Source organism: Onychostoma macrolepis, chromosome 17 (genome assembly GCF_012432095.1).
Source record: "Onychostoma macrolepis isolate SWU-2019 chromosome 17, ASM1243209v1, whole genome shotgun sequence".
Classification (NCBI taxonomy): domain Eukaryota; kingdom Metazoa; phylum Chordata; class Actinopteri; order Cypriniformes; family Cyprinidae; genus Onychostoma; species Onychostoma macrolepis.
Window position 1 is genome coordinate 3,008,381 of NC_081171.1, and position 27,975 is coordinate 3,036,355.

General features: G+C 37.3%; 1 protein-coding gene across 5 annotated transcripts; it reads left to right on the top strand.

Annotated features, from left to right (window-relative positions):
• On the top strand, positions 1-27,612 carry LOC131523561 (NLR family CARD domain-containing protein 3-like). Of its 5 annotated transcripts, none has more exons than XR_009266808.1 (11): positions 1-39; positions 5,562-5,726; positions 10,034-10,195; positions 12,422-12,580; positions 13,188-15,041; positions 18,686-18,859; positions 19,208-19,375; positions 21,987-22,157; positions 22,792-22,903; positions 23,609-23,655; positions 25,163-25,254. XR_009266808.1 is itself a non-coding variant. In XM_058750039.1 (11 exons), the coding sequence occupies exons 2-11, from the start codon at positions 5,578-5,580 to the stop codon at positions 25,699-25,701; spliced, it is 3,585 nt and encodes a 1,194-aa protein (XP_058606022.1). In that variant the 5' UTR covers positions 1-39; positions 5,562-5,577; the 3' UTR covers positions 25,702-27,612. The 5 variants fall into 5 exon arrangements, 4 of the variants coding, with proteins under 4 accessions (XP_058606022.1, XP_058606024.1, XP_058606025.1 ...); XM_058750039.1 differs by having other exon boundaries at positions 22,742-22,903; positions 25,163-27,612; XM_058750041.1 differs by having other exon boundaries at positions 10,037-10,195; positions 22,742-22,903; positions 25,163-27,612.
• The last annotated feature ends 363 nt before the right edge of the window (positions 27,613-27,975 follow it).

Genomic DNA, 27,975 nt, shown 5'->3' on the forward strand with positions numbered 1-27,975 from the left:
TGGTTAGTCTGCGAGGAAGTATCCTGGACCTGGAAAGAGGTAACGTTATGTCTATATTCATGGAAACTCAAACAAGCTCCTAGAGCGGGGTTCCTCAAATCTTTCCCTGGAGGGCTAATCTGCTGATCAAACTCACCTACCTGTGATTTTCTAATGATCTTGAAGACACTAATTAGCATGCTCAGGTGTGTTTGATTAGGGTTAGAGCTAAACTGCAGGAAAGTGGATCTCGTGGGCCAGATTTGAGTAACGTTATCCCTGTCCTAGAGCATATTAAATAGGTCACTGTGAAATCAGAACAAAATTTGGTGGCAATACTGTTGTTGAATTAAAGGTTGTTCACGTTCAGTACAACGTATAAACTGTATGGCTTTAAACACGAACTTGTGCCGTATTTTACGCACGGTATAACATCTGAAGTGTCAGTTCATGTCCTGTTTTCATTTTTATATATGTACAGAGAGTCTTGTTAATGTTTATCTGAGTCTTATGCTGCCTTCAAGTGCTATCGAAAATTTGAATCATAACAACATTCACCGCGCGAGATAGCGTACGATTCTGGAATTTCGGTCAAAAAAGTTACTTATCAATTATCTCCGAGTTTCTCAGTAGTAAAGACGACTTGAGAGGCCGTTCATATCAAATTTCCGATTAGGAAACTCTTATTTATGATAATTCCACTCTGTTTTGACATTGATTCCGATTCCTTGCTACACAGAGTGAAATGCGCGCCAAAAACCTGCTGTGCATTTTGGGTAATGTAGTGCATTTTGGGTAATGTAGTTCATGATTTAAAGCATGTTAAATGGGTTAAGGAAGAAAAAAAATCATTTGTTTTATTATATTATTTTATTAATTACCAGAATTCATTAATCACATTAGTTCTGTATAAAATATGCTTTTGCTGAAATGCTGTACACATTTTATTAAGCGGAACAATTTAAGAAATTGGAAAGAAAACCCATCTTGTAATATGAGTTTGCAGGAAACATCCTGAAGAGAGATTGTGAAACGAACAGAGATGATTGTTGTAACACTGTCCCATTTTATTGTTGCGGTAAACACCCAGGGAAAGGCATTGCAGTCCGCTACATGAAAGTACACAAACAGTTAAATGATGCTAAAATAGATGTAGTATGCTGTCTTATCTGAGTGCCTGTAAAGTTTAGTTCACAAGGTTGTACAGTATCCATTTAGTCAGTGGTGCTCATGAGAGTCACTTTGTGGCATATGATTTTTTTGCGGGCATTGAATCCTAACTTAAGTTTCATATAATTAAACAGAATCCTGTATGGACAGAAGTCTTCTTTAGGCCGAGTTCACACTGCACGATTTTAGCCTGATTTTTCACTCGCCGACAGGTTTTGATAAATCGCCGACAAATGCCGGAAATCGGAGGCAAATCGGAGCTCGTTCACGGGAGTGACAATCATGCAGTGTGAATTATCAAAGACTCGATCTCAGGGAATCGCCGACACGTCGCCGATTCACAATCCTGCTGTGTGCAATGATTTCAGACTGAAAACTACATCGGTGATGACCTTCAGCCAATGAGAGACAATTACAGGGCAGAGGGAAGTTCGGTGAGGGGTTATAGACCATATCAGTATTTTAATATGTACAATTATATCATACAGAAACAAGCACAAACGCTTGACCAGCCGCAACATCAGTATAACAGTTACTGCAAAATTATTATTTACCACTCGTTAAAAGAACACAATCCCTGTTCCCTGCATCTCCGTCCTGCATAATCTGTTTTTCTTTTTGTAGCTGGAAATCAGCGCACAGACCATTTGCGGGCTATATTATTTTAATACTTCCAGTCTTGCTCGAGAACAACGGGCTGACGCACGCAGGTTCTCGCGTTATTTCCTTATCACTTCTCGCGTGTGTTTTGTTGTGAAACGTAGTTTGCGGATCAGACAGAGTTGTCGGCGATTCTTCCTATTGTGAAATCGTGCAATTTGAAAGCCCCTGTCGCCGATCCATCGTGCAATGTGAACACAGCAGCGACTGAATGCTACCCCTGATAGTCACGCAGTGTGAAAACAACAGCGATCCGACGAGTTTGAAAATCCTGCAGTGTGAACTCGGCATTAGCCATGCTACATGATACCTCACAATCTGAATTTTCCCATTTCGTATACAGGTGCTGGTCATATAATTAGAATATCATCCAAAAGTTTATTTATTTCACTAATTCCATTCAAAAAGTGAAACTTGTATATTATATTCATTCATTACACACAGACTGATATATTTCAAATGTTTATTTCTTTTAATTTTGATGATTAGAGCTTACAGCTCATGAAAGTCAAAAATCAGTATCTCAAAATATTAGAATATTTACATTTGAGTTTGAATAAATGACCATCCCTACAGTATAAATTCTGGGTATCTCTTGTTCTTTGAAACCACAATAATGGAGAAGACTGCTGACTTGGCAATGATCCAGAAGAGGAACTTTGACACCCTCCACAAAGAGGGTAAGTCACAGAGGGTCATTACTGAAAGGTGTGGCTGTTTACAGAGTGCTGTATCAAAGCATATTAAATGCAAAGTTGACTGGAAGGAAGAATTTGGGTAGGAAAAGGTGCACAAGCAACAGTGATGACCGCAAGCTTGAGAGTACAGTCAAGCAAAGCCGATTCAAACACTTGGGAGAGCTTCACAAGGAGAGAACTGAAGCTGGATTCAGTGCATCAAGAGTCACCGAGCTCAGACGTCTTCAGGAAAAGGGCTACCAAGCCACTTCTGAACCAGAGACAACATCAGAAGCATCTTAACTGGGCTGTGGAGAAAAAGAACTGGACTGTTTCTCAGTGGTCCAAAGTCCTCTTTTCAGATGAAAGTAAATTTTACATTTCATTTGGAAATCAAGGTCCCAGAGTCTGAAGGAAGAGTGGAGAGGCACAGAATCCATGTTGCTTGAAGTCCAGTGTGAAGTTTCCACAGTCAGTGATGATTTGGGCTGCCATGTCATCTGCTGGTGTTGGTTCACTGTGTTTTCTGAAGTCCACAGTCAACGCAGCCATCTACCAGGAAATTTTAGAGCACTTCATGCTTCCTTCTGTTGACAAGCTTTATGGAGATGCTGATTTAATTTTCCAGCAGGACTTGGCACCTGCCCACACTGCCAAAGGTACCAAAAGCTGGTTCAATGACCATAGTGTTACTGTTCTTAATTGGCCAGCAAACTCGCCTGACCTGAACCCCACAGAGAATCTATGGGGTATTGTCAAGAGGAAGATGAGAGACACCAGACCCAACAATGCAGATGAGCTGAAGGCCACTATCAGAGCAACCTGGGCTCTCATAACACCTGAGCAGTGCCACAGACTGATCGACTCCATGCCACGCTGCATCGCTGCAGTAATTCAGGCAAAAGGAGCCCCAACTAAGTATTGAGAGCTGTACATGCTCATACTTTTCATTTTCATACTTTTCAGTTGGCCAAGATTTCTAAAAATCCTTTCTTTGTATTGGTCTTTAGTAATATTCTAATATTTTGAGATACTGATTTTTGACTTTCATGAGCTGTAAGCTCTAATCATCAAAATTAAAAGAAATAAACATTTGAAATATATCAGTCTGTGTGTAATGAATGAATATAATATACAAGTTTCACTTTTTTAATGGAATTAGTGAAATAAATCAACTTTTTGATGATATTCTAATTATATGACCAGCACCTGTATTAATAGATCATGGTTTGGTATTCCAAGGCAAAATGAGTGTGTGAATCCAGTGTAGTAAGTTCATCTTATCACCAGAGGTCTCTGTCACCCACTCATTGAAATGAACTTAATATGCACACAACTCAACATTCACATAAGACTAATTTAATTTATTCAATAAATGAAAACTTAATAAAAAAAATATATATATATATATATATATATATATATATATATATATATATATATATATATATATATATATATATATATATATATATATATATATTTCAGCTATGCGCTGAATTATTCAGTTAATAAGTATACTAACATAGAGCATGCTTTTTAAATAGTACTTTGCAATTTTAAAGAGATCTAATTTTTTTCAGCTAGAGGTCTGAAATATAGATAGATAGATAGATAGATATATTATAGATAAATAATACTTTGAAAAATAAGAGAAGTTTTAAAATTGTAGGGTGAATTTAACTGATGATTTTCACACTTGGCTTGTATCCCCACTTTATGGTTCCCAGAATGTTCTTGTCCTCACCACCCATTCATAAAACTTATTGTAAAATATTTGTAATCCATTTCAAAATAAGGGCAATATTTTTGATATCTGGAGCTAAAAGAATAACACATCAGATTCTCTTTTGTCCTTATGACAGATATCTATACATTTTATTTATTTGTTTTTAATATTTTACAATTAATTATGTACTGGTGCATAGTTGTAGGTTGAGCAATATAATATAAGAATGTATTGCAACCCTGTCAGTCATCCTTTCTGTAGTTACTTCGTTCGGTCAGTAGGTGGCAACATGATGAGTGAGTCATTGAATCAGTCAACTGATTCAACCGATTCATTCAGCCGTTTTTGTTGGTTCATGAACCAAACAATAAAATAATGCTTCGTGTGGAGCAAAAACAGACTAAGTAGCCATTGATATTGTCTAAAATGTTAGTCAATAGTAATATCTTGTTTACTGTACTGTTGCAAAAAAGCAGTTTCACAATAGTGCTGTTTGTCCATCAACTGCAGCAGAGAAAGTGAAGGGAGATATAAACATTTATTTAGCAGGCTTCTGAAATACTTTGACAAATATAATATTGAATTCCTGCTTCCTGTTGAAATCCTTGAAGTAGTTTATATCGAAAGTTTAACATTGCTTTCCTAAGTCAGTTTTGGTTTTAGGCCAACTTTGATGAAAGGTTTTGATCCACTTCAAATGTTGACTACTGTATTTCCCGCATTTTATGAAAGGAAGAACGTGAAAAACACCAGGAGAGAAAAGCTGTGAATGTGTTAATGTGAATAAGTTTGAGAACAGATCAGTTTAATGCTGCTATCTAGAGACAGAATGGATTTATGAACTGAATGAAGTTTGTGTTTGTTGTTCTTTATTGTTCATAGAGAGGTAGGTTTGAACAAACACATTTCTGGATTTATTGTCATGCATAATTTATTCTGTAAGAGCACATGTAAATATCTGTCATAATATGTTGTGATGCAGTCTGTTCATTTTTTTTTTTGTAGTTTTTTGGCTTCTGACTTTCATAGTCACACAGAAACGGAGCTGGTCTAAAATGTTTAGCAACTTCTTTGTCCTGACAGTAATAAATGGATTCATACACTCAGGTTTCCTGTTTTATTTGCAGTTTCTTAACCCTTCAAACTTTGTTTTGGATTGACGAAAGCATCTTTGTTTGTTGTCTTTCAAATGATACCTTCTGTTAACTGTTGTAGTATTGTGTGGATCAGTGTATGTAGTGCAAAGTTTACAGGATATAGCATAATGAAGACAGTCATATTTTTATGAAATGTTTCATTCTGTACATTTAAAGATGTATATTATTTTCCTGTTTTGTGTATTTCAGTAGTATCATATTTAAAATGACTCTTTATGAGAAGAAAGAGGAGGATGAAGATATTCACACACACAAATCAGCATCTGCAGAACTCGGCTGTGTGTCTATGAAGAGTGACGCATCCGCGGGGATACGACCTAATCTCAGTGATGGAGCAGAGACCTCTGACTCTGAGTGAGTGCCATGCGATTTCAAACATTCAAGGAGACATTTAGACTTCAGTACTATGAAAAACATTGGTAAAGCATGTAATTTGAGTTAATATTGTGCTTTTTCCATATGAACCTTTTCAGCAAAGTTCTAAAAAAATGCTATTGCAACTCCCAGTGACAAACCAAAGAGAACAGTGGCAAAGAAATATCCATTGTTGGGACAGGCAGAAGTCTTGCCTGTGATGATTAGATATGTCATATGTCAGGTCTCAGGGCTCCAGACTGTGACTAAAACAGTCACATTTAATTTGCGAATTGTATTTTTGCTGCGTAAATTTACATGTTATGACTTAAAAATCTGCAGGAAATGCCTTTTTTCCTGCTAGTTTTGCGATCACATCTTTTGTTATGTTGACGTAATAAACCGAGACGATGTGCATGAAAGTTTTAGTGAAAAAAACAAACAAAAAGACTTTCAAACAGTCCTCATCTCTGCCGAACACCAGGGTTGACGGCACACCTGCTAATGAAAAAGCAGGCTCCCGTGGCAGCGTAAGAGAGATTGAAGATGACGGAGACGTGCGAAGTAAAGTGCAGAAAAGGTACAGCTGTTAGCTGTGTGGACATTAACAATATCGTTGATAATTCTCGTTTAGAATCAATACTTGTAGGACTTCTTGTTATCAAGCTCTATAGTGTATATATGCTGTGTTCTGTTAATGTGTAAAAATCATATTATTTGTAGCACACTGAGCAATAAGATTTGTGCTCTGTTACAAACTATCAGCTTTAAAATTCTGCCAAATTTGTCACTCCTTAATAGTGCTGTCAAACGATTAATCGTGATTTAATTGCATCCAAAATAAAAGTTTTTGTTTATACAATATGGATGTGTGTATGCTGGTGTGTGTATTATGTAAATACAAACGCATGCATGTGTATATATTTAAGAAAAATGTTATCTTCATATTAAAATCAGTGGGGCAAAAAAGTATTTAGTCAGCCACCAATTGTGCAAGTTCTCCCACTTAAAAAGATGAGAGAGGCCTGTAATTTTCATCATAGGTATACCTCAACTATGAGAGACAAATGAGAGAAAAAAAAATCCAGAAAATCACATTGTAGGATTTTTAAAGAATTTATTTGCAAATTATGGTGGAAAATAAGTATTTGGTCAATAACAAAATTTCATCTCAATACTTTGTTATATACCCTTTGTTGGCAATGACAGAGGTCAAACGTTTTCTGTAAGTCTTCACACACTGTTGCTGGTATTTTGGCCCATTCCTCCATGCAGATCTCCTCTAGAGCAGTAATGTTTTGGGGCTGTCGCTGGGCAACACGGACTTTCAACTCCTCCAAAGATTTTCGATGGGGTTGAGATCTGGAGACTGGCTAGGCCACTCCAGGACCTTGAAATGCTTCTTCTGAAGCCACTCCTTTGTTGCCCGGGCGGTGTGTTTGGGATCATTGTCATGCTGAAAGACCCAGCCACGTTTCATCTTCAATGCCCTTGCTGATGGAAGGAGGTTTTCACTCAAAATCTCACGATACATGGCCCCATTCATTCTTTCGTTTACACGGATCAGTCGTCCTGGTCCCTTTGCAGAAAAACAGCCCCAAAGCATGATGTTTCCACCCCCATGCTTCACAGTAGGTATGGTGTTCTTTGGATGCAACTCAGCATTCTTTCTCCTCCAAACACGACAAGTTGAGTTTTTACCAAAAAGTTCTATTTTGGTTTCATCTGACCATATGACATTCTCCCAATCCTCTTCTGCACATGTACTGGCTTATGCAGGGGGACACGTCTGGCACTGCAGGATTTGAGTCCCTGGCGGCGCAGTGTGTTACTGATGGTAGCCTTTGTTACTTTGGTCCCAGCTCTCTGCAGGTCATTCACTAGGTCCCCCGTGTGGTTCTGGGAGTTTTGCTCACAGTTCTTGTGATCATTTTGACCCCACGGGGTGAGATCTTGCGTGGAGCCCCAGATCGAGGGAGATTATCAGTGGTCTTGTATGTCTTCCATTTTCTAATAATTGCTCCCACAGTTGATTTCTTCACACCAAGCTGCTTACCTATTGCAGATTCAGTCTTCCCAGCCTGGTGCAGGTCTACAATTTTGTTTCTGGTGTCCTTTGACAGCTCTTTGGTCTTGGCCATGGTGGAGTTTGGAGTTGGACTGTTTGAGGTTGTGGACAGGTGTCTTTTATACTGATAACGAGTTCAAACAGATGCCATTAATACAGGTAACGAGTGGAGGACAGAGGAGCCTCTTAAAGAAGAAGTTACAGGTCTGTGAGAGCCAGAAATCTTGCTTGTTTGTAGGTGACCAAATACTTATTTTACCGAGGAATTTACCAATTAATTCTTTAAAAATCCTACAATGTGATTTTCTGGATTTTTTTTTTTTCTCATTTTGTCTCTCATAGTTGAGGTATACCTATGATGAAAATTACAGGCCTCTCTCATCTTTTTAAGTGGGAGAACTTGCACAATTGGTGGCTGACTAAATACTTTTTTGCCCCACTGTATATGTGACCCTGGACCCTGGTCTTAAGTGTCAGTTTTTCGAAATTGAGATTTGTACATCTTCTGAAAGCTGAATGAATACGCTTTCCGTTGATATATGGTTTGTTAGGATCGGACAATATTTGGCCGAGATATTACTATTTGAAAATCTGGAATCTGAGGGTGCAAAAAAATCTAAATATTGAAAAAATCGCCTTTAAAGTTGTCCAAATGAATTCTTAGCAATGCATATATTACTAATCAAAACAAAGTTTTTATATATTTACAGTAGTAAATTTACAAAATATCATCATGGAATATGATCTTTACTTAATATACTAATGATTTTTGGCATAAAATAAAAATCAATAATTTTGACCCATACAGTGTATTTTTGGCTATTGCTACAAATATACCCCAGTGACTTAGGACTGGTTTTGTGGTCCAGGGTCTCATATTTATAAATAATATAAATTATCTGAATATAAGTATATACATCATGGAAATATTTTCAAAATACATACTATATGTGAGTGTATTAATAAATACATAATAAATATACACAATGCACATTATGTAAACAAAAACTTTTATTTTTGGATGTGATTAATCGCAATTAATTGTTTGTCAGTTCCACTTGTCCCTGCAGAGTTTAGTTCCAACCCTGCTCCAACACACAAACCATGTAGTTTTCAATTGAGCCTGAAGGACTTGATTAGTTGGATCAGGTGTGTTTAATTATGGTCGGAGCTAAACTCTCCAGTAATTGAGTTTGACACCCCTGCTTTACCGCCTCTAGCGTTCAAGCGGCACGTGAACCCATCGTATCTTTTTCTTAACTACTATAGTACGAAATAAACATGAATGGACATCGAAAGGTATATTATAAGATAAAGTACAACTTACTAAAATATCTCATGTAATCGCTCATTCAGTGTTTCAATCCATTTGGCATCCATAAGCTCATTAATCAGCTTGAAAAATAACTATAAACAGGAGCATTTTGCTAAATATATGCACTATATTTCATTTTAATATTTTCACTTAACCTGTTGTCTACATGATAACAGAGAATGCAAGAAGATAAAAATAATATTCAACACCTCCTATATAACTGTTACTAACAAAGAAAAACAGACTGGATGTGTGCAAGACGTGTAACAACTTTTTGAGGAGGATGCTTTGAGGAGGAGCCCTAACGACACTCAATGGCCAAAACTATGCAATATTTACAGGCTGTAGAACTTGTATCAATAATCATCATAATAATTAATAATTTAATAATTGTTTCAATAAATTTGTATTAGAAATAGACTTTATTACCAATTTTTAATGCTTAAGTTACTTTTCACCCACCCTGTAGTTATGGTCTGTGATATTGGTACAGATTCTGTGTAATAAATTTTTTTGTGACTGTATATAGTTCTCAAGTTGGGAAAGACCTTTAGTTCCCAGGACATCTACAAGTTGGTTTAAAATGCTGATAATAGGGGAGTAATGCTGTAAAAGGAGGGGAGACATAAACATGACAGTATAACAGAAATGTTAAGGTGTTTAAAAAGAAAACATGTTTATTCTTTGGTCTGAAGCCCTGCAGTCTGATCAATTTCGATATTTTTATTTATTTTAAATCATCATCTGATAGTTTGCTGTGCTAGGAAGACTTAAATCATGCATGACCATCGCCAGAAACACTAATGCAAATTGAACAGTTTGAACCATGTCATAATGCGTTTCTGCTGGATCAGTTTGGTTGCTCCTGGTGGATTTTTGCTCTTTAAACTCTGTCCAGTATTTTGCATGTTCTGTGTGTTTCAGTAGTACTGCCCCTAAAATGGGTCTTTGTGAAAAGATTGAGGAGGAGGATGTCCACACACACAAAACAGCATCTCCAGAACCCAGCTGTGTGTCTATGAAGAGTGATGTGTCCATGGGGATACCACCTGATCTCAGTGATGGAGCAGAGACCTCTGACCCTCAGTGAGTACAATGTGATTTTACAGCTAAATTAAGATGTTTCAAGGAAACATTAAGATGAGGAATTTTGAATTTGAAATTTGTGAATTTTCATTTAGTAATTGGTAAAGCAAGTCTAATAAAGTTTTCTTTGTGTAGTGCATTTCCAAATATGCTTGAATGTGATATTATGTTTGGTAATACTTTATCAATTCTCTCTTTACACTAATTTACACAATATAAATATTTAATTATTTGTATACACTGCCATTCAAATGTTTGGGAGCAGTAAGATTTTTAATGGGGTTTTTTTTTTAAAGATGTCTCTTATGCTAGTCAAGGCTGCATTTATTTTATCAAAAAGTAGAGAAAAGAAAACAGTAATATTGTGAAATATTATTACATTTAAAACAATGGTGTTCTATTTCAGGAAACGTTAAAATATAATTTATTGCTGTGATCAAAGCTGAATTATCAGCACTCATTACTCCAGTCTTCAGTATCACATGATCCTTCAGAAACCACTCTAATATGCTGATTTATTATCAATGTGGAAAACAGTTTTTGCTGCTTAATTTTTTTTTTATTTTTTTTTTGGAACTTTAATATTTTGAATAAATGCTATTCTTTTTAACTTTTTATTCAAATAATCCTGAAAAAAGTATCACAGGTTCTAAAAACTATTAAGCAGCGCAACTATTTCCAACATTGATGATAACAAAGTATCAAATCAGCATATTAGAATGATTTCTGAAGGATCATGTGACACTGAATGGAGTAATGCAGCTTTGCTTGAAAGGAACAAATTATAATTTAAAGAGTGTTAAAATAGAAAACCGTAACAATTTCACTATATTACTGTTTTTTTTTTTTTGTTGTTTGTTTGTTTTTTCTCCCCTGCATTTTTAATCAAATAAATGCCTTGTGAGCATAAGAGACTTCCTTTAAAAAAAAAAAAGAAAACTTTAAAAATCTCACTGATCCCAAACTTTTAAATGGCAGTGTACATTACCACCAGTGGAGGAGGAAAGAATTATACCTGCTCCTGTCACATTGTACAGAGTTGCAGCGTGGACTTATTTTGGGTTCCACTATAAAGAATGCCAAAGGAGATCAACAAGAGTCATGTTGTTTGCAAAATAAGCCATGCCCAAATTAAATACTCATAGAATCTAAGAGCACACTTAACATCCCAGCATTGCCCAAACTAATGAATATAGAAATCTAAGCTGTGCTCTTTCCTCTAAATAATAAAATAAACACAACAACAAAAAAACAGCAGTTAAGAAAACATCTGATCATAGTCATATGTAAATAGTGGGTATTTTTTCAGCATGACTACACTATACAATGATGACCGATGTGCAGTGGCACCCCTGTCTGAATGACTGAGTAACTGAAAAACATGGCACAATGGGTCAAGACGACAGTCTACTCTAGCGCATGTTGATGTATAAAAAGCAAATGTAGCAAAAGATTTTCAAAAGTATGTGAAATATGTAAAGTTTGCAGCATTAACTACTTAAAATACGTCCAAGACTTTTACACACCGGTCTGTTATTTTGGGGACATTGGATTCTTCCTCGTAGAACCTTCGTTGATGCTTTCATTTCTGGCCGGTAGACATCTGTCACTCTGCAGACAAATGCCATTGATTCAAAGCACTGATGAGGTTAAGAAAAAAAAGCTGTTCAGCAAAACCAAGACCTTCTATACTTTATAACTTGGCCAGTTTACTGTAACAAAGTAAAATTCATTTTTTTTGTTTACTATGAATGAGAATCCTGCACCACGTGTCAGGGTGTCATTGTATCTTTTTTTTTTTCTCAGTTTACAACTGTTAATTATTCTGTTGTATTGAGCGTTGACTAATGCATGCTATATGCAAATGGAACAGTTTGTTATTCTGCTGGATCAGTTTTTTTTGTCCTGGTGGTTGGTAGATTTCTGTTCCACACTCTGTCCAGCATTATAACATTGTGTGTGTCACTGCTGGTCAATCTCAACAGCACTAGAGAAGGTGAGCACAACTGCAGGCTGGTAAAAGACACAGATTAAATGACAACATACTCTTGAATTATAAACTTTAATTTGCGTTAATCAACTGCAAATACGCTTCAAAACCGACTTATGCCAATGAAAACCACATTACCAACACTGACAGAACTGCATCAGATTTTCAGTGAGACATTTATGTGTGACAGTAGCGGTGATAAATGCAATATGCTTCTGTTCTGTTTGTTTCACTAGTACTGCCTGTAAAATCAATCTGTCTGAGCAGAGAAAGGAGTTTTCTGCTCGGAAACGTAAAGCAGCATCTCCAGAAGCCAGGTGTGTGTCTATGAAGAAATGCAGATCCATGCATCATCTCCCTGAAGTCAGTGGTGGAGCATTGACTTCTGACCCCGAGTAAGTATCGTTGTGTTTCTGATGGAAACATTTGTTCATTTTTCTGGATTTTAATCCCTTCTCAAGCTCTCCCTAGTTTGGCTGGAGGTGCATAAATTACATGCATGTCTGAAATAAAAAGGTTGGTGCTCTTGAGGCTCCAGATCATCAAATCACATAATTCGGTGGAAAATTAATAGAAATGATGATTCTGACTAAAGAAATTTGAAGTAAATGTGAAAACAGCAATGTTTTGTCTAAATATGCACATTTTTGGACTAAACGTCCTCATGGATGTTGTTCAGTGAACTTCTGTGAACTAGAGCAGACGTGATTGAATACGGATTTGTCTCATTATTCAAAATATCAATAATTACAGATAAATTAATTTGTACTCCTGACATAAATTATGAAAATACTGTCACTGAAACTGTTTTATCATACACAGCGGTCTCATATCGATGCTGGAGTCTTAAATCTTTATAATGATACACACTTTGTGAAGTTCAAATAAAAATGTCATGTACAGCATGCAATGAATTTATGTGCCTGTAATCTTAGGTCGCTGGTGGCATTATACTGTTTAGAGTCGCAGCCTCTGCCCTATTTCATCTCTCTGTTTCTGCAGATTGAAGAGAGATGATATGATTAGATCAGTGATGCGACGTCAGACCCTCATCAGGCAAAGAGTCAAAGACCAACACAAATCCAGCATGAAGAGGAGGTATGAGAGCTTATTTGAGGGAATCAAACCAGAAGGGAATCAAACCCTCCTGAACAGGATCTACACGCAGCTCTACATCATAGAGGGAGAGAGTGAAGGAGTGAACGAAGAACATGAGGTTTTACAGATGGAGAAAAGACCCAGAACACCAGACACTCCAATCTACTGCAATGACATCTTTAAACCTATACATGAACCAGGACCTGAGGAGCAAAGAAAACAGAAGAAAGACCAAATCAAGTCTGTTCTGACTAAAGGCATCGCTGGAATTGGAAAAACCGTCTCTGTGCAGAAGTTCATTCTGGACTGGACCGAGGGAAAAGCCAATCAGGATGTAGATTTTATGTTTGTGCTTCCATTTCGAGAACTGAACTTGATTAAAGATCATCAGTACAGTCTTCACAGACTTCTGCTGGACTTTCATCCTGAACTTCAAGATCTGGACTCAAAGATTTATGAGGAGTGTAAAGTTGTGTTCATCTTTGATGGTCTGGATGAAAGCAGAATCACACTGATGTTTACAGACAGACAGAAAGTCTGTGATGTGAATGAGTCTTCATCAGTGGGTGTGTTGATGTCAAACCTCATCAGAGGAGAGCTGCTTCCCTCTGCTCTCATCTGGATCACCTCCAGACCAGCAGCAGCCAATCAGATCCCCTCAGAATACATCAACCGTGTGACAGAAATTCAGGGATTCAATGAGCATCAGAAGGAGGAATATTTCAGGAAGAGAATCCGTGACGAGCATCAAGCCAGCAGAATCATCTCACACATTAGAAGATCAAGAAGCCTCCACATCATGTGTCACATCCCCGTCTTCTGCTGGATCTCAGCCACTGTGCTTCAGAACCTCCTGAAACAAGATAGCAGTGCAGAAATCCCTCAAACTCTGACTGAAATGTACATCCACTTCCTGCTGACTCAGATCAACATGAGGAATCAGAAGTATGATAGGAGAAAACCAAAGAAACTTCTGAAGTCTAACAGAGATGTGATTTTGAAACTTGCTGAGTTGGCTTTCAAACAGCTGATGAAGGGCAATGTGATGTTCTATGAGGAGGACCTAATTGAGAGCGGCATAGACGTCACTGACGCTGCGGTGTATTCTGGGATTTGCACCGAGATCTTCAGAGAGGAATCTGTGATTCATCAGAGAAAAGTCTACTGCTTCATTCATCTGAGCTTTCAGGAGTTTTTAGCTGCTTTCTTTGTATTTTACTCACATTTACTCAGGAATAAGGAATCACTGAGGTTGTTTCTGTATGAAGGATATAAGTGGAAAAAATCTCTGTATGATCTACTAAAAGCAGCAGTTGATAAATCCTTACAGAGTATTAATGGAAATCTGGATCTTTTCCTGCGGTTCCTGCTGGGCGTCTCACTGGAGTCCAATCAGAGACTCTTACAGGATTTACTGACAGAGACAGACACCAACATCTCAGAGACCATCAAGAGAGTCACACAATACATTAAAGACAAAATCAAGGGTGATGTACGTCTCTCAGCAAACAGATGCATCAATCTGTTTCTCTGTCTGCTGGAAATGAAGGATCAGACTCTGTTCAGAGAGATTCAGGAGTTTGTGAAATCAGGGAATCACTCAGTGAATCGACTCTCTCCCGGTCACTGCTCAACAATCGCCTACTTGCTTCAGATATCAGAGGAGGTGCTGGATGAGTTTGATCTGAAGAAATACAACACATCATGCGAGGGTAGAAGGAGACTGATACCAGCTGTGCTGAACTGCAGAAAAGCTCTGTGAGTATTAATTTGTATGATTTGTTGAGACATGGTAACGTTGAAATTCCTCCAAATCATGACACGGTTTTCTTTGACATGACCATATTTTAGATGGAAATCAAAATCTGTTTAATGTATACAAAACTGTCTTTCATAATTATTAGGCAAGTCAGTATTCTGATTATATTTTTTTTCCCAAGCACATTCTAACATTTCCAAACCACATCAACCAAGATGTAGCTGACTTTTTTCTTCAGTAGAACATTAAAGATTTTTTAGCACAGATCAATCGTTTTGCTTCACAAGACTTTAAAATATCATCAGGAGACACGTGTATTGATTTAGTCTTGCCTGATATGCTTTGTTTTTAAAGGGCATATTGCAGGTTAGAGACCCCAGTGAGTCGATGTATAGAAAAATAATGTAGGAACTAGATTGTCTTTAAAATATACTTTAAAATACGCTATTAAGGCTTCTGGAGTCGTTTTTGTGAGAGAATTTTACTTCTGCATCTGAAAACCGTCAAAACTGGAAGTGATGCATCAAAAGGGAGAGCGGTCCATTTAAACCATAGGAAAACAATGGATCGCGATGACAGTTCGGATGCTGTGGAAATTTTAAATGTGTATTTACACTCGTATGACGGACCACAGATAAAATTATGAGCCTGCTATGTGGCCAAGAGAGCAGGAACAGGCCAGGATTAGACAGAACAACGATCAGAGGAGACAAAATCCGAGAGCATCATGTCTTCCGCCGGCGGCCGAACACAGGCTGCCCGGGACCCGATGAAGGTGCTGTATGCACTGAAGAAATCGCACCAAGTCTCACTAGGTTCTTGCTTCAGCATCCCATGTGGAACTCATATCGCCAGGAAGATAATCCTCCGGTGTAAAGTGATCATTAAGTTAAAGGTGCTGTATGTAGGATTTTGACTCTACTAAAGCATAAAAATGCCATAATATGTTTGCAGATATTTCAGAAACATGCTAAGTTAACATACTTGTTTATCTGAAAAACAATGCTACAGTCAGTTATTCTCCTTTGAAAATGTGCATTCCGGCCCGGAATGGCTGTGTTTGTTATGGTTTGTAAAACCCGCCCACTGCCAGTTTACCCAATTGTATTTCAGCACCCCGGGTTGCCAGTTGGCGGAAAACACAACGCATTTCTGTTGGTGTCGTTAATCTGGCAACCTGCGTGTGCGTCAAGTCTGAGGAGGAGAGGCCGGGTGAAAAAAAACATCTCCAATATTTTGAATTTGGACTGCAATACCTAGTTCAAAGTCAATCCTACATACAGCACCTTTAACGTTACACACCACCGCGTTTTTTTTTTTAAGCAGATGCATTAGTGAAGTCCCGTCTCTTCAGCTGCACAAACGCACCCAGGCCCGAAATATACCATCCTATTTCTTGTTAGGAAACCTGTGGACTCGATGTCCTGACTGGCTGGAGTTAGTGCAGCCTCCTCAAACACAATAATTTACCATGACTATGATAAATTGAAATAAAAATAGCTGCCGAAAACACACTGACTCACAACCGCTCAAAGCAGAGCCCAGCAGACGACTCCCTTATGTGACGTAATATGACGCGATGTTGAAAAAAAAAACGTTTTTTGAGAACTGTCAAGGAAAGCGTCACTTTTTCTTTTAAATTTGTGCCCTCACGTCTTGTAAAACATTTTCAAATCCTACATTAATGGTTGCAGTAGCGTGTTTAGGCACCACGCAATTGTGTGGGGACCCCGCGGAACGCGATTTCTTCGGATGGGAATTCGAGAACCGGCATTTTTTTTGGAGCGGTGCTTAATTAGGTCAGTACCAGACTACTGATAAGTTTGACGACAAACAATACAGTTATCGATACGTGTGTTGTTTTATCTCCGTACTTCTGTGTTAATGGTGAATTAGAAGCTGTTCGCATAAACCGATCTCAAGCTGTCTGCAGTGAGAGGTTTGGCACGACATGCAGCTGCACCGTCTCAGTCTCTGTCCGGCGCGGGTAAAATAATTATAATGCTGAAGGTAAGGTACAATTCATATTTCTTTATTAAATAACTTATAATTTGAAAACTTTCTGTGAGGCATAATTTTACAAACAGCATGAGTTCTCCGCGAGCTCTCTGTCTTTCCCTCTCAAAATGCGCAAATGACTTCATATCACCACATCATGCACTATAAGCGAGCTGCACACTGCACGATTGACACAGGAATTGTCACAGTTTACATGCATCATCACTAAAGTTTATAATTTGCATTTCTTTAAGTTTAGCCAGTATTTAAACTATTCAGCACTTGTGCGCTCTCCAGTGTGCACTCTCAACAATTGCCCCATTGTAAAAAACAAAATACACAGCATGATCAAACATTTAATTACATATTTTTGAGACAAAAAAAAATAAATATCTAAAAATTCCCCCCTCACATGATGTTCAAATATGTTGTATTATGGTATGCTGAGGAAATCTCTCTCTCACACTCTCTCTCTCTCCCTTTGAAGGGCCTTTTTATTTGAAAAATGTGCTTTATGTGCCTTTTTCTGTTTGCTTGGAGGCATTTGTAAACTGCAGTAATAAAATAACTTGAAATTTTCAACATCATTTTACATTTATTTTTGCACCAAATTATAGAGTAGTATGGATAACTGTATTGATAAGTATCGTATCAGTATCGATAAAATGTAAACTATACCCTACCCCAGAATCGATCGCAAAATCCACCTAGGGGGGCCCCTCCGGGACCAAAACACTAAACATGCCCCTGAACGGTTCATATGGTATTCATCCAAGTTTATATATTCATTTGAAAAAAAAAAAAAACATTAACCTGCAATATTCACCTGACTCTCCATTGTTCTACTGAAGAAAAAAGTCACCTACATCTTGGATGAGAGCGAGTAAATTAATAGTAAATATTCATTTCACTATAAGCCTTATCATTATTAGCTTATTTAACATTAAGTACAAATGCATGAAGTGTAAACCAGGAAAGGAAAAAAAGATAATTGTCAGCATTGAACACCTTAACGCGATTGTGGAGGTCGCTTGCCGTCCTCTGAAGTTGGCTTGTCGACATACAATATTGAGGTTATCGTGACAGACCTAATGAGCCATGTGCAGAGATTTAGTAAAGTGCAATTGTTGAAGTATAATTTTCTTTTGGTGTAACACCCTCTATGGAAAATTACATTTGAGTTCTATAATGTACTTTTATTTTCCAAAATATCAAGGAAAATTAGATGCAATGGTAATTGACTAAATTTAATTTAATCAGTAATAATGTAATGTAGGCAGTAATGGGGGAAAAAAACAACAACAACAGTCTAAATAAGTAAATAAAAATCCAAGACGGGAATCCAGGAGAAAAAAAAAAAGAATAATGTTCATGTTTCAAGGCAGCAAAAGAAAGACAAAGTGTTAAACTGTGAAGATGAATTATCAGGACTTGAATGATACAGAAGAGGTTAAAATAATATTTTATGTGTTCTGCACATAACAGTGATTTTATTAGGAGCCACTAATTTTATCAGCCCATCTCTAATTCCAAATCACTTATTTTACACAACAGTGCAGAAAGATAAGTGATAAGAGGCGATGCAGATTAAGCAATTTTACTCTACAAATATTTTAGTTGAGCCCTATTTCATCCTGTGTTATAGACTAGCTGGCTGTAATCTCAGTGATCAGCACTGTAAGAGTTTGTCTTCATGTCTACAATCATCCAACTCTTCACTGAGAGATCTGGACCTGAGTAACAATGACCTGCGGGATTCAGGAGTGAGGCTTCTGTCTGTTGGACTGAAGAGTTCACACTGTCAACTCAACATACTGAGGCAAGAAAAACCGACAAAGATTCACTTGATTATGAAATTAAATATGCCCTCTGCTCTGGTTCTGATCTCCTGGGTGTTTGTAATATATCAGCAGGCCCCACTGTGTCTGAAGACTTAGGGTTTCTATTTATTCCAGCCTGTTTCAATAAACAGAAACTATTTTTTAATTACTACATTATATATTGTCTTTTCAATATATTACCTGCTATACATATTTAAGAGCATATAAATTATTAAATTAAGGATACCGCGTTTGTACAGCTACCTTTGAATAATTAGAGATGCAATGGGAAAGTATACTGAAGAGTTGCATGTTTTGGGTAGATATATAAACTCTGGTCTGTTTAGGTTGTCCATCTGTAATCTCACTGGTCAGTGCTGTGAAAGTTTGTCTTCATCTCTACAATCATCAAACTCACTGAGAGAGCTGGACCTAAGTAACAATGACCTGCAGGATTCAGGAGTGAAACTTCTGTCTGTTGGACTGAAGAGTTCACATTGTCAACTCCTACTGAGGTAAAAAAAAAAAAAAAAGGTTTCTCAAAGTTTCATGTGATTATGAAATTACTATTGTGTTCAATTTTTTTAATATACATATAGAGGATTTTAAATTATGAGTGCAGTGTAATTTTGAAATTTAGGTTAAGTAGCTACTTTTAGGATTTTTGTCTAATACTTCTCTTGATTTCTGACTGTAGGTAAAATGATGCATTCAGAGTCCTTTTTTTTTTTTTTTTTTTTTTTCAGTATGTGAGCTCTCTAGGATTTAAACCCACTACTTTGTTGTTAGTGGCACTTAACTCTCCTAATGCATTCAGGTCCGATTGGAAGAGGAATATAAAACTTTTTAAAAATAAATAAATAAATACAATCCATAGTTTTTAGTATAAAAATGAAATGCTGGATATGTGTTAAGACTGTCAAATTACACAGGTATTTATTTCAGTTATTTAAATAACTGTAAGATATAGCCATTTAAACTAAGTTGTTACACCATTTACATTCAGGTCTGTTTTCAGGTCTGTGGCTTAAAATTATTCTTTATAAATATTAGATTTGTCTCAGATTCATTTTGTAAAATACCTTTAGCCTCTTTCCTACACTCTACACCAGGAGTCCAAACTTGGTCCTGGAGGGCCGGTGCCCTGCAGAGTTTAGCTCCAACCCTAATTAAACACACCTAAAGCAGCTAATCAAGGTCTTACTAGGCATACTAGAAGCTTCCATGCTGGTGTGTTGAGGCAAGTTGAGCTAAACTCTGCAGGACAGTGGTCCTCCAGGACCGAGTTTGACAGCCCTGCAACTCACAAATTTTGTACCTCATACTGGAACTGCATCTCGTTTATAAACATGCTTGCACATGCGCACACACACACACACACAATAAATCTGAAATTAAAATAAAATAAAATTAATGATGGTTTGTAGGTCAAAAGTTTATAGACTAAATAGTCTAAATTTTAAAATGGAAAGGGGGTTTAAAAAAAGAAGTCCACAATTTACTCACAATTTGCTGCCAGCTATTGATGAACCATTGCGGCATGAAAAGGAGATTCAGGCTGTTTATCACCTTTTACCCTGAAAGTAAAACTTAATGCAAGTAAAATAAATATATTTTGTTTGAAAACATTTCAGAGTAATATTCATTTATTCATTTATTTTTGTTAGAAATTTGTAGAATGCATTTTGTAGAATGTGTAGTTTTCATAAATTTAGACATCATGCGTCATGTGCAGTCATGCGTTGTAAGTTCAAAGAAATTTAATTAAATCCATTGACGACAAACAATGTAGTTCATATGGGTAATTCTCATAGTATGTTCTTAGTATGTCCTTCGGATGAGACGTTAAACCGAGGTCCTGACTCTCTGTGGTCATTAAAAATCCCAGGATGTCTTTCGAAAAGAGTAGAGGTGTGACCTCGGCATCCTGGCCAAATTCGCCCATTGGCCTCTGACCATCATGGCCTCCTAACCATCCCCATATCTGCTGATTGGCATCATCACTCTGTCTCCTCTCCACCAGTAAGCTGGTGTGTGGTGGGCGTTCTGGTGCACTATGGCTGCCGTCGCATCATCCAGGTGGATGCTGCACACTGGTGGTGGATGAGGAGATACCCCCTGAAAATGTAAAGTGCTTTGAGTGCTTAGAAAAGCGCTATATAAATGTAAGGAATTATTATTATTATTATTATTATTATTAGTGATATATTCAAATAAAATTTCTCATAAATAGATAAAAATAGATATTTTCTTGTTTTTGTATTTTTGGCCATAGATCTTGTAAAATGTTATTTCAAAGAATTTATCTTTTTTTATTAATAGAAAGGCGCTTAGTGTAGTAATAGCGTGGTAAAACATGGTAACATTCAAAACATAAATGTTATTACTGGTACTGATCCGGTACAATATGGTTTTATTTGAAAAATATTAGGTTATGACTGTGTTTTATAAGCTTACGTTCTACCGGGTCCAAAACGGACCCAGGAATTCAAAAGGTGTATACAGGTTTTTTAAATGTATTTATTTTTTATGCATTACAAGGGTTAAGCTACAGAAACGTATAAATAACCTTTTATAACAAAACAACAACAACAAAAAAAGTATCACACTAATGTAAACGCATTTAAGTTGATTTTCAGTCAGAATTTAGAGTTCAACTCCTGATGGGGAAAAACGAATATTATTGATACTGAGATGGACCACTTGTATTACAATGAATGAGACAAATTGAATGCCTGATATGGCGGCTCTAGTAAATCATGTCCCGCTTTGCAAATGAAAGAGCCAGTCACCAATTGGCAAAGTGCTCAGCCTTTGTTTTACACTGTTTTTTCCAGGTTGGTCCAGCCAATGCGCAGTTTCAGGGAGAATCATTTATTCATATCAGATTTTATTGCTGCCTTGACATTTTTTGTTTAAATTTGAGTTTGCCAAGTAGCTTTTGAGATTTCAGTATTTCCCCATTCATTTAGGTAGGTCCTGTACTTCTTATGACTGAAAATTCCCAAGAGTGAGTGCATTGAAAGGGACTTTGATGTTAGTCATGTTTAATACCATGTACAAAACACAGGAAACAATGTTTTAACCCACCAGCTCCTCTTAACTATCTTTCATTCTGTGTTGTAGACTTGCTGGATGTAATCTCACTGGTCAGTGCTGTAGAAGTTTGTCTTCATCTCTTCAATCTTCAAACTCACTGAGAGAGCTGGACCTGAGTCACAATGACCTGCAGGATTCAGGAGTGAAACTTCTGTCTAATGGGCTGAAGAGTTCACACTGTCAACTCAACATACTGAGGTACGAAAAATAGATAAAGATTCACTTGATTATGAAATTAAAGATGTCATCTACACTGGACCTGATCTCCTGGGTGTTTGTAATATATCAGCAGACCCCACTGTGTTTGAAGACTTTGGGTTAGTATTGCCTCCAGTCTGTTGTTTTTAAAAATGATTCATTCACTAATTAAAATGTCAAAATTATGAGGTGCGCAGATGAATAGAAACTGTTACTGAGATCAGATCTGATACATTAACACTGTGACACTGAGCTAAAACCAGCTGAACTGAACCTGTAATCAGTGATCTGTGGAGAAAAGAAAGGTGCAACACTGAATTTGTGAATTATTTTATTAAAGCAGACTTACAGGAAGTCACACCAAATATAAATCACAGAATCAGTATATTTCTCTCCGTTGATTTTTCTGCAAGAAATAAGTTATATAATGAGCGACAAAAATGTTTTTCAATAGAAATCAAAATATATTCTCTATTTCAGAAATCACAATGTACTTTCTATATTTATTGATTTAAAAATACAAATTAAACTACATTGACCAATATTCCTGTCATTGATTAATTTGATTGTGTGTGTGTTTGTAGATTATCTGGCTGTATGGTGACAGAGGAAGGCTGTTGTTTTCTGGCTTCAGCTCTGAGTTCAAACCCCTCACACCTGAGAGAGCTAGATCTGAGCTACAATCACCCAGGACAATCATTAGTCAAGCTGCTCTCTGATCCAAACTACAGACTGGACAAACTCAAGTATGTTCAATACTAATAATCATCCTGTCATGGTGGTTTGTACATGTGTGCCCTCTAAAGTAATTGAAAACTAACTATGTAGATCCTTGCATGCAGAGCGCACATACAAACTCGAAGATCACAGTCTAAATGAGAAGAAATTGTTTGACCTTACAATACTGACTAAAGATTGGCTGAACAGCAAGAGACTTCTGTAGTTAGTAGATAAATATCAGCTATTGATTAAAACAATTGCAGAAATGAAAGACTATAGAAACAAATGATCAGTGAACGTAAAGCTAAATCTGTAACTGAAGGCTTGAGTGTCTTATTCAGTGAAACAGGAACTGCATAAACTGTTGTTTGTTGTATTTGTGCGTGTGTGTGTGTACCTGTTTTTCTATTCAGGTGGGGACTTAAACCTGAATACACAGACTCATGGGGACTTGTGTCACGGTGGGGACCTAAATTGAGGTCCCCACAGGTAAACAAGCTAATAAATCACACAGAATTAAGTTTTTTGAAAATCTAAAAATGCAGAAAGTTTCCTGTAAGGGGCAGGTTTAGATGTAGGGCAATAGAATACAGTCTGTACAGTAGAAAAACCATTACGCCTATGGAGAGTCCCCACAAGGATAGCAAACCAGGATAGTGTGTGTGTGTGTGTTTGTTTGTTTGTATTTGCTGTGTTCTGGAAAATAAGTGTGACATGTTTTGTGTTTATAGTGTGGATCGTGGAGGAGAGATCAGGATTACAGCAGGACTAAAGAAATGTAGGACACACACAAACACTTTTTCAGACCTTTTTAAGATCTGCACAAATAAAATGAATACCATATAAGCAGGGTAGGGCAATGTCTTTAGCCCTATTCGTACAGGACTCGTTTTTTAAAACTATGTTTTTGTTTTAATTCTAATCACCAGTGGCCTGTAGCACGAAACGAGATGAACAAACTCTGAGTTTCAGAGTAGGTTTAGAGTTGACAACCTAAAAATCCAACCTGATTTAGATCAGATTCAGCGGGCTCACAAAGCTCGATATAAATCTTCTGTCAACTCAGGGTTGATCCAGAGTTTGTGATTATCTCTGGAGCGTGTGCACATGAAAGTGAGACACGTGCAGCAAACAGCCAATCATAGGGAACATGGAGAGCATCAGTTTGATTCACTTCTCTTGAGAGTCAGCACAATTCACTTCTCTGTTAAAAATTAATAAATGTCGTTATTAAAAATATAATTAATTTTAAATGCATTTACAAGGCAGGAATAAACACTGCTGCTGCAGCAAATATTTTAGAAAGCAGCAGAAAGAAAATATGACTATGCAAAAAAAAAAAATCAGCCGAATTTAACAATTCATATACTTTCACAAAGGGCTCAAAAGAAAATACATATTTAGTCATTAATTGCCTTATATAACTTATATAATATATCTATCTATCTATCAATCAGGGGTGGCAAACTCCAGCCCTGGAGAGCCGCAGATTTCAGCTCCAACCCTAATAAAAACTCACCTGCCTGAAGCTTCCTAGTAACCCTTCATACCTTGATTAGCTTGTTCAGGTGTGTTTGATTAGGGTTGAAGCAAAACTCTGCAGGTCTGGTTTGGTGATTAGTGATTTTCATTTTTTTTATTACAAAATGCTGAAACTGGCACCTTTTTTGAGAGAAATAATTTTTTTAAACCCATCTCTGGTGTGTGATGCTCTCAAACTCCCATATGAGTTTATAAAGGTTTTTGTAGTTCTTGCACTGTTCTGAACATAGGGTTTTTTTTTTGTTTTTTTTTAATGTGCAACAATAGCTCACTCAATGTTCATTAATGGCAATTTTATGAACTGATTTTAAATCTGTTTTTCATGTTATGATTTAAAATGGATGGGAGTAAACCAAAAATAAAAACTTAATCTTTTCACCTCTGTAATCTTATACATCATTTATCAGTGATAAAACGTATTTTAAAAAGTTGGCAGTGACAATTAAATCTGGAGGATATAGGTATTCTTTATTCTTTTTGATAAACAGCAAAAGAGAACATGAATTACAGTATGCACAGCCTTTTCTGCATTTTTATATTGCAGTGTACAGTGTTTATTAAGTTCAATTGACAGGTGCTTTGTCAAAGCAATGGCACAAAACAACATTAGACATCTTTACTATGAGCAGTGTTAAAATATTTTTGATTCATTGTGAAACTTTTTGGACAGATTAGTCTTTGGCTGGGTAGGTAATTAATAGGAAACACTGTGTTAATGTTATAATCTCTCTTCTTATGTTCAGATGCATGTGATCTCATACTGGATTTAAACACAGCAAACACTCATCTGTCTCTGTCTGAGAGGAACAGAAAGGTGTCACATGTGGAAGAGAAGCAGCCGTATCCTGATCATCCAATGAGATTTGATGAGTGTCTTCAGGTTCTGTGTAGTGAGAGTCTGACTGGACGCTGTTATTGGGAGGCTGAAATGAGCGGAATGGTTTATATATCAGTGGCCTCTAAAGGAATCAGAAGGAATGGAAAGAGTAATGAGTGTGTGTTTGGATCCAATGAAAATTCCTGGACTCTGAAATGTTTTAATAACAGGTTTACTGTCAGTCATAACAAGACCACAATCATATATGACTCTTCATGCTCTAAGAGAGTAGGAGTTTATCTGGACTGGTCGGCTGGCCATCTGTCCTTCTACAGCGTATCTGACACACACACTCTCACACGCTTACACGCATTTAAAACCACATTCACTAAACCCCTCTATGCTGGATTTGGGGTAGAATCTGGTAGTTCTGTGTTTCTGTTACCTCTTTTTCCACCAGCATGAACCAGGTGCTAGTTCAGAGCCAGTGCTATTGCCAGTTCAGAGTTGCTTTGTGTCTACTATGAACCGGTTTGCCTTTCCATGAACTAGAGAGCCACCACAGAGCCAGATCTTACGTCACTGAATACAGCTAATTTTTCTCAGCAATGCTAGCGTAGTAGCACCAAACACACTAGGCTTGCTCAAGATGCATCGGCGCCGCACGACACCAAAGCACCGTGAGAGCGATTGGAGAGCAGACGACACTTTAAGCATTTGAATTGCTCTTGCAGTACTTCGACACCACACACCGAAGGGTCCGCGCATATCCCGAACAAACCTAATATCAACAATGGTGGATGTTGCGTTTCTGTTGATGTTTATGGTTTTGCGAATCTAAATCGGCATCCAAACACGGCGAATCCAACATGTTTGTGTTTAGCGCCATTTTTTAAATCGCAGCTTTCTGTTTGTCTTGTTAGTCATGGTAATCCCACCCCTGGCCCCTGACGCAAGTGGTTCTTACTTCTAGACAAGCCACGTTTTGGTGCTACTTATGAACCACTTTTTCTGGTTCTGAGCTGTTGCTTTGGGTGTTGAAAGACAAACTGATTTGAAACTAGGCTCTGGCTCTGAACCAGCACTCAAACTGCCTTGGTGGAAAAGGGGTATGTATATATATTAAACTGTTTCCATCAAAAAACACACAGCTGAGTAAAAGAAACATATCTCTTTAACTCACACAGCTGTAAACTCTTTCTCCCTTCTAATCTTAATTTCAGCGCGTATATAGAAACACATATACATTGACGTAAGTCTAAATGAAACACTACAGACTACTTATTGTGTTTTTATAAAGACATTTGAATGCGGTTCGAAATGACACTTTCTTTCTGAGTCTGAGCATCACCTGGAGGAAGATTTAGATTCTCACTCACAGGAAACGGCTCTTAGTAACAGCTTGGTCTGTTACTATGGTAACTGAGGGTCAGTGGCCTGTTGCATAAAATTAGCTGAACCAACTCTGAGTTTCAGAGTAGGTTTAGAGTTGACAAAATCAAAAACAAATCCAGACTGGTTGAGATCAGATTCAGCGGGCTCACAAAGCTCGATATAATCATTTTGTGTTAACTCTGAGCTTGATCCAAAGGTTGTGATTAACTCTGGAGCTCATGCATCTAAGAATGTAAGTGATACGTGATACAAACAGCCAATCATAGGGAACATGGAAAGTGTCAGTTTGGTTCACTTCTCATGAGAGAATTCACTTTTCTGCTGAATCTATGCCATTATTAAAAATATAATGAATTTAAATGTATTTACAAGGCAGGAATAAACACTGTTGCTGCAGCAGAAAGCAAATATCTATGTAAATGAATCAAGTAATTTAATTTATTTTCACAAAGCTCAAAAGAAATCATAAGTTTAGTGACTTTAAAAGCTTTTTTTATTTTATATATATATATATATGTATATGTGTTTTGTCTGTCTAGTGTCATGGCGGACGCCGGGTCTATCTATGTTTTGTGTAGTGTCATGACGGACGCCCAAAATCCACTATAATTTAAAAATAATACTGTTTTGTGTCACGAATGCAGCTTTAAGGATTTTTTTAGGCGAGAATGTGCTTGCTTGGACTTAAAATATGTGGTTTGTTAATAAAGATAAGGTCTATTTGAAAATTTGCTTCAACATTTCTTTAGTTCTGCACAAAAGGGGGCTTTCAAAGATACTCTGTTGTTGTTTCTAAATTATTTACATACACGTGCCGTTGAACTGTTGTATTAACGCAATATCACACTCGTAGACGTGAGATATGGCTGTATATCGCCACGGCTGTAAAAAGTATTAAAATGGCCCAAAAAAAAACGCAACCCATGGCTCTGTAATTTTTCCCGCGACTGTATTTTCAAAATAGCCCGCCACCCTGCCTGGCAACACTGAATGAATGAATGAATGAATGAGGCATTTATATAGCGCTTTTTATTGTGTATTGCAATACACCCAAAGCGCTTTACATCATGTGGGGGGGGGTCTCTCCTCAACCACCACCAGTGTGCAGCATCCACTTGGATGATGCGACGGCAGCCACAGGACAACGGCGCCAGTGCGCTCACCACACACCAGCTACAGGTGGAGAGAAGAGAGAGTGTCATAGAGCCAATCAAGTGGATGGGGATTATTGGGAGGCCATGATTGACAAGGGCCAGTGGCAGGAATTTGGCCAGGACACCAGGGTTACACCCCTACTCTTTTACGAGAAGTGCCATGGGATTTTTAATGACCACAGAGAGTCAG

Excerpts from the sequence above, each read along its gene's own strand:
- LOC131523561 (XM_058750039.1), top strand. The coding sequence starts at position 5,578 with ATGACTCTTTATGAGAAGAAAGAGGAGGATGAAGATATTCACACACAC. Across the intron at positions 10,196-12,421 it reads GCAGAGACCTCTGACCCTCA|TACTGCCTGTAAAATCAATC; the intron begins GTGAGTACAATG and ends TTGTTTCACTAG. Across the intron at positions 15,042-18,685 it reads CTGAACTGCAGAAAAGCTCT|ACTAGCTGGCTGTAATCTCA; the intron begins GTGAGTATTAAT and ends CCTGTGTTATAG.